The 6,737-nt window shown below is 50.6% G+C and overlaps 1 protein-coding gene across 1 annotated transcript in view; it reads right to left on the minus strand.

The window, feature by feature from the left end:
- cacna1ba (calcium channel, voltage-dependent, N type, alpha 1B subunit, a) overlaps positions 1–6,737 on the minus strand; it is a 91,897-nt gene that overhangs the window by 35,116 nt on the left and 50,044 nt on the right. Inside the window, 8 exon segments of the mRNA XM_056592383.1 lie at positions 766–886; positions 1,126–1,313; positions 1,790–2,034; positions 2,149–2,468; positions 2,616–2,863; positions 5,227–5,289; positions 6,428–6,534; positions 6,704–6,737. The exon segment at positions 6,704–6,737 is cut by the window's right edge and continues 34 nt beyond it. Of these exon segments, the coding sequence (XP_056448358.1) occupies positions 766–886; positions 1,126–1,313; positions 1,790–2,034; positions 2,149–2,468; positions 2,616–2,863; positions 5,227–5,289; positions 6,428–6,534; positions 6,704–6,737 (1,326 nt within the window).

Raw genomic sequence — 6,737 nt, forward strand, 5'->3', positions numbered from 1 at the left:
GTACAAGTGCTGTACCACGAAACGTGATCTCTGCGCTTGACCCATCCCTGACGCCTCGTTTCCACACACGTACATTCTCGTATGCGATCCAACCGTCTCCGACCGAAAGTCCATTCATTCCTAATATGTGATTCTCCGTGATGTCAGTTTTTCCTCCGAGACTCCTCCCCTCCGCACAATTTCTGTCCGGTATGTCCGTAATATACGTTCCAAAATTTTTTACTTTCGCCGTCGTTTTACGGAGATACCGTATGCAAGTTATTGTGTTTTTCACAAAACATGTAAGTACCTGGCAGGCCAAACTCCTCGCCGATCTCTTTCCAAGCCTGGTTGGTTTTGTTTTTATCTCTGTATATGTCGATCCTCATGTTCCAAAGTACCGGTCTCCTAAAAACGGCCATTATCATACGCTCCCCCATCTTTTTGTAAATAAATTCATGTCCGTACGTAAAACACTAGCGACTCCTTCCGTACATTTACGGAAGCACGGATACGAAAAACATACGGATGTGGAAACGAGGCAAAACAGTGCTGGGCAGCGCCCGGGGAACGACTCCAGGTCTACTGGCTAGTGCCTTGGTCAAGGGCACCGGCAGTAGTATTAACCTAAGAAGGATTCGTTTTGGACGGTCTTTTTGGGGGTAGAGGAAACTGGAGCGGCCAAGGCAACACGTGTGAACACAGGGAAAGGAGAGGAGGAGAGGGAGTCACTCAGAAGGCATACAGACGCACCGACAGGGGGGGGGGGGGGGGGGGGGCACTCACGGGTTGGTCTGGCTGAAGATGAACATGGAGCTGTAGGGCAGGATGGGTCTGGTCCTGCTTTGTTCCAGGTCCTCCAGTGTCTTCTCATTCATCGGCGCCGTCTCACTGTCGATACTGTTCACTGGGAGAGACACACAGACGATGTCAACGTATATTCTGGGGATTGCAGGAGCTTCTGGCAACCCTGTACAAGGCCCTTAAGTTTCAATAAGCTGTGGACAGGAGTGTGGCATCAACGCGAGGTAAATGCACATGTATGTGTGTACTATCTAATGCAAACCAATGTACAAGTGGTGGTGGAGTTTGGCTCTGCCATGACTAAAACACAGTAGACCTTAGTCCCAGTGTTGCAGGACATACTGGGTATCAGGGTGGAGTCGCCGGGCGGGGAGGTGATGGTCACTGGGGGTAGGTAGGTGGAGCCCTGCCCAGTGCGTCTCACGTTCCTCTGGTTGTCAGAGTCCTCCAAGCCGTCGCTAGGCCAGCTGGGGACCCCAGGGACCTGCTGGGGGGAAACAGCCAGGGAGTCCCCCTCAGACTCACCAAACCTGGAGAGAGGGGGGAGAGGGACAAGAGAGATGGAGGGAGACAGAGGGAGAGACAGAGGGAGAGAGAAGAGAAGCGTGAGAGCGAGAGAGAGAGAGAGAGAGAGAGAGAGAGAGAGAGAGAGAGAGAGAGAGAGAGAGAGAGAGAGAGAGAGGAGTGAGAGTGGAAAAGAGAGAGAGAGAGGAGTGAGAGTGGAAAAGAGAGCGAGAGCGAGAGCGAGCGAGAGAGAGAGAGAGAGAGAGAGAGAGAGAGAGAGAGAGAGAGAGAGAGAGAGCGAGAGAGAGAGAGAGAGAATGAGAAAGTGAAGAGTGAGATACAGAGAGAGAGTTAGTTGGTGTTGATAGTAATAGTGTATTGTTTCTAAGTAAGTTAGGTGAAGACTAAGTACACAATGCTGCCCGAACTGTTAACCTTATGAAATCATTCCGGGGAACAAGTAAATGAAACCCATTCTCCCAGCAGTGACTGTCGGCCCTACCTGTTCCCGTTGGTCTGGTCGTGCTCTGCCGCCTCCTCACCCTCTGAGGCGCCGGTGTGACCTTTGACCCCGTGCCCACGCCGTCTCCTCCTCTCCCCGTTGGTCCTGCACTCGCCCCGGGAACCCCTTTCCCCGTCCCGGTTGGAGGAACCTCGGCCCTCCTTGTGGTGCGACCGCCGCTCCCCCCTTCCTCCTCCTCCGCCCCCTCCCTCGCCAACACCGGCGCTGAGCAGCGTGCCGTTCACCTCCCGGGGCGTCCCGTGGGAGTGGTGGTGGTGGTGGTGGTGGCTGTTCTCCCTCTCGCCCTCCAGGACCCCCTCTCCTCCCCCCCCTCCTCCTCCTCCTCCTCCTCCTCCTGCGTCTCCTCCACCCCCTCCTTCGTCCACTGAGCTCTGCTGCTGGGGGAGGTGGTGTCGCCGCCAGCCCCCCTCTCTGCTCCGGGACCTGCTGTCGCTCTTGCCCTCCTTCCCCCGGCACCCGTTGTGCTCTTTGGCGCGGCTGTGGTGCACGTGGTAGCCCCCCTCCCGGGACACGTCCCCGTTCTCGTTGGGCTGCTCCCTGTCCCGCTCCCGGTGGCGGTGGTGGCGCCGGCCCGGCTGGCTCGCCGCCGCCGCCGTCGTCCTCGGGGCGTCGGGGACGGAGCCGTCGGTGGTCTGCTCCCCGTTGGTGTGGATGGGGGCTTCGCCGGGTTTGGGGTGGTGGTGGTGATGGTGGCGTTGGTGGTGCTGGTGCTGGGCGCCGTTTGAGCCGTTGCCGCCGTTACCGCCGTTACCTCCGTTACCGCCGTTACCGCCGTTACCGCCGTTGCCGCCGTTACCGCCGTTACCGTTACCGGAATGACCTGCGGCGGGCGCGGCGGCGTCGTCCCCGTCGCCGCCGGCCTCCACCACCAGGGGGCGGTCCAGGTGGGTCTTCGTGTTGGGCTGCAGGTTGAGCGCGGCGGAGATGCGCAGGCGGTCCTCCGGCTCCAGCTCGTTGTACAGCGCCTCGCAGCTGGCCCGGTTGTGTCGCCGCAGCTCCTCCACCCGCTTGTCCCACACCGACTTCAGCCGCAGGGACTTCTGCTGCTCCTTACTGGGGGCGGTGGGGACGGGAGGGAAGCCCATCAGAACAAACAAGACATTCAGACGGTGAAATGTATCGATGGGTCTGTTTCTACCCTCCTGAGTACGATGGCTTTACGCTTATTGTGACAGTGAACCGGAATTGTTTTTGAACGCAAATTGTGCTAAAGCGGATGAAAATCATCATTCTTTCCCAAGATTTCAATGACGTCAATTTCGATTTACAATAAGGCATGAATCAACCAGGATATGTACTTTATGGCAGAAATCAATTTAAGTGGAGGAAAATCATCATTCTTTCCCAAGACTTCATGCTGTCAATTGTGATTTACAATGAGGCATGAATCAACCTTGATATGTCCTTAATGGCAGAAGTCCGACGAAGAATTGACGCACAGTGATAGCCCAATGAAGAAAAGAAGAGAAGGAGTGGGCGCGACAGACAGAACTGATCCTTGCATGCTGGAGTGATGTACAGAGTGACCAAGGGAGAGACTGGAGAGTGACCAAGGGAGTGAAAAAGTGAGTGACCAAGAAGCAAACAAGATTGATAAACATGAAATGACAGTATTAAAACTATAAAAACTCTCTAGGGTTTTAGCTCCAGGAGAGGGAGCTAGTTGATGGGATGTCTCCTCTCCTACCTCCACTAAGAACGACAGGGGGATGTCACAAAAAAGTATCCATGCATCTGTCTGATTCCATTAGCATTTTACTAAATCAACAGCTTTCTGACAAACAGATTATTTTAATGATTGCCAGCTCATAATAATCAGCACTTTGAAATGAAGAATATATTACACATTTATGATGTCGTGTCCATCTTGAAAATGTTAACGAACAGATTTATATCTCAAGTTCGTAAAATTGTCATAAAATCGTCAACACCAACGACATCTGCTGCTCCTGTTACAGAACCACATATAAAGTTTGATAAAATCTGGCTACTCTAAACACCAAAAGCACCTCAATGCAACATGGGATGTTTAACAGGGTGATTGGATGATTATAACATTCTGAGGTTCAGTGTTCTCTGTCGACTTTGAACATCTCTCAGAATAGTGATGAAGGTGAACCATGTCCATGAAGTCATTTCCAGTGGTTATACGACGTTAACATTAAAACATGTAGCAATCGTGAGTTTTCTAGCGCTCTGTTTACCTCAGGTAGTGATGGGCAGGGGTGCACACATAACTCCTAGCCACACATACAGGGAGCCACGAGGAGACACAGAGGGGGAGAGAGACTTAGCAGAGAAGCTTTTCAACGTGACAGAAACAGGTTAGGCAGATGATAAGACGGCACAGACTTGACGAGGTCAGGCACAGCACTCAAGACTAACACGACACAAAACAGCACATCAAAAACTAGGGAGAAAAGAGCGAGAGACTTTGGCTGGGAGCATAAGAATTCAAGAAATAGAATAGATAATAATAGAGAAGGAGACACAGAACACAACAAAATATTTAAATTCACATTTAGGAAATGGTTTGCAATCGGTGTGCAATTGGGTTTGGGGATTGCAACGCTTTCTGTGAAGGTACACACTATCAGACATGCCAAAGAGCGATTAGCATAATGCTAAGAGCTAAAATGCTGGAAGCTGAAACCCTCGGCAGACCATGCGTCATTCATCCAGTGAATGCTATGGTGAGCATTGAGCCTAGCGTTCAAACAACAGCTTCTCTCTGTCCTTCGTGTTTTGTTGGTCCTTGAAAAAACAGGGCAGAAGATTAAATGTTCTGTCTGAGATGAATGTACCCGTTCGGTGAAAGCCGTCAAATTTTTATTTTTAAGAGGACCAGTCTGTGTAGTTTTGAGAAGAATGTGAGTGGTTGATAGAAAATACTACTCAAAGTATAAGAGGAACAGTTTGTCTGTACTTGAAGAGGGGATGCTTGAACTGGTGACTGTATAAAACTAGCTAATTAGACCAATCCTTTTTGAAGATAGCTAGCCAGGCTAAGGGCACTTTTACAACCAACGTTGTACTGAAAAAGACAGCGCTATACAGTGATGTACAATGCAACCATTTTGACGTGAACACTGCAGTGACGGGTGTCGTCTTGCGAGCCAAATAAACCAAACATTGTCTGAAAGCGGATGGCATCGAATCGCACACATGGTGACATCGATGGTGCGGTACGGACACAATCACAACACCATCAACCCCAACGATCACAACAGAACAATAGAGGGAGAACAACAGAGAGTGGGAGAGAGAGAGAGAGAGAGAGAGAGAGAGAGAGAGAGAGAGAGAGAGAGAGAGAGAGAGAGAGAGAGAGAGAGAGAGAGAGAGAAAGAGAGAGAGAGAGAGACGGCGGGAGGACACCAAACGGTCGTAAAAGTTGTCAACGAAACGTCGGAACTCACAGTGAGTTTACGCTGCAGACGGATGGGCTGCGAGAGAGCGCACCTCGACTGTGCGTTACAAAACTGCACATGCACAAAAATAAACAAACAGAACAAGATGACCGGGGGGGGGGAGAGGAGGGGGGGGGGGAGAGGAGGGAGGACAGCACACAGACAAGGTTAGAGACAGAGCAGTCCTGTGTTGCCCTGGGTGCACGTCAGGCCGTACTTTGCACCTTTGGTTCATTCATTATCTTAGCCGTGTTCAAACCACGTCTCTGGATGCCAGTTTGCGCGGGTCAGAATTGGCAACTGCCGTAGTTTTGGAGCGTTACCTGCCAGGCGAAGGGAGTGTTTGAGTACCCTGCTCCCCATAATAGTCTCTTTAAAGGGGTTTCTTGCAAGACAAATCACCCTGACAACGGCCAGGCCCAGGAACGACCAGGAAGGCGGATGAGTGGAGACTTTTAACCACCCCATTAAATAAAACAAACGTAAGTCATTAATGGAAGTATTTAAAGTTTAACGTAAAGCATTCAAAATGTAAATGGGGTGGGCAAAAGCTCCCAGGAGAATTGAGACACACTAAAATAATATCCATGAACAATAAGCTATACTAGTGGAACAAGCCAAACAAGAGCTGTAAAATAAACACACACAAACACCTACCCACCCACACACACACACACACACATATACACTGACACACACAGTACATGTCCATAGAAACACACTATTTAGGCACTAACAAGACATTTAGCAGTCAACGTGAGCTCGACACACAGAAGCACAATTCACACCACACACACGTCCTGGATGACAAAAACAAACACAGGAGACCTGATTGACTCTCCCGTACGTTTACTCTGAACAGTGAATAGTCATCTCAGTGAGTCTAGCATCCTCTTGTTAGCATGCTATCCTTTTGTTATTCACCGTACTACGCTGTGAGGGGTTCTTACGGGAGAAAAAACAACAAGAACCAATTATAAACTGTTGGTCAAATCCAGCCAAAGCCCCTGGACGAACACGATAACAATACAGATGACACAGAACATAACACAGTAGTATTAAGTACAGACAAAAAGGAACAACAAGGAAATGGCATTTGGGAACCCGCTGTTCCCAGCTAAAGGTCCCTTACTAAGAAGAGTTGTGGGGACACAGAGGGGACACAGGGCTGAAGGATAGGGGAAAGAGGGGGAGGTTCCTGGGGACTTACGCCGTGATGGAGATGTTGGCGGCAGACATCGGGCTGACCTCCTGCACCTCCTTGGCTTTCTGCAGGAGCAGCTTCTTACTGATCGCCTCCTCCTGCTCCTCCTCATCCTGTGGAGCACACACACATGGATACAAATGCATGGAAACACAAACGCATACACTCACACACACACACACCCACACTCACATGCCAACTTTCTTAGTGCAAGTAATGCCAGTAAGTTGCACCACATCACCTTGGTCAGGACACTATGCTAGTAGGTTTACGGTACGCTACCTTGGTTAGCTCCTGGGCGTTTGCAAGGTTATCG

This window comes from Gadus chalcogrammus, chromosome 6, assembly GCF_026213295.1.
Source record: "Gadus chalcogrammus isolate NIFS_2021 chromosome 6, NIFS_Gcha_1.0, whole genome shotgun sequence".
Classification (NCBI taxonomy): Eukaryota; Metazoa; Chordata; class Actinopteri; order Gadiformes; family Gadidae; genus Gadus; species Gadus chalcogrammus.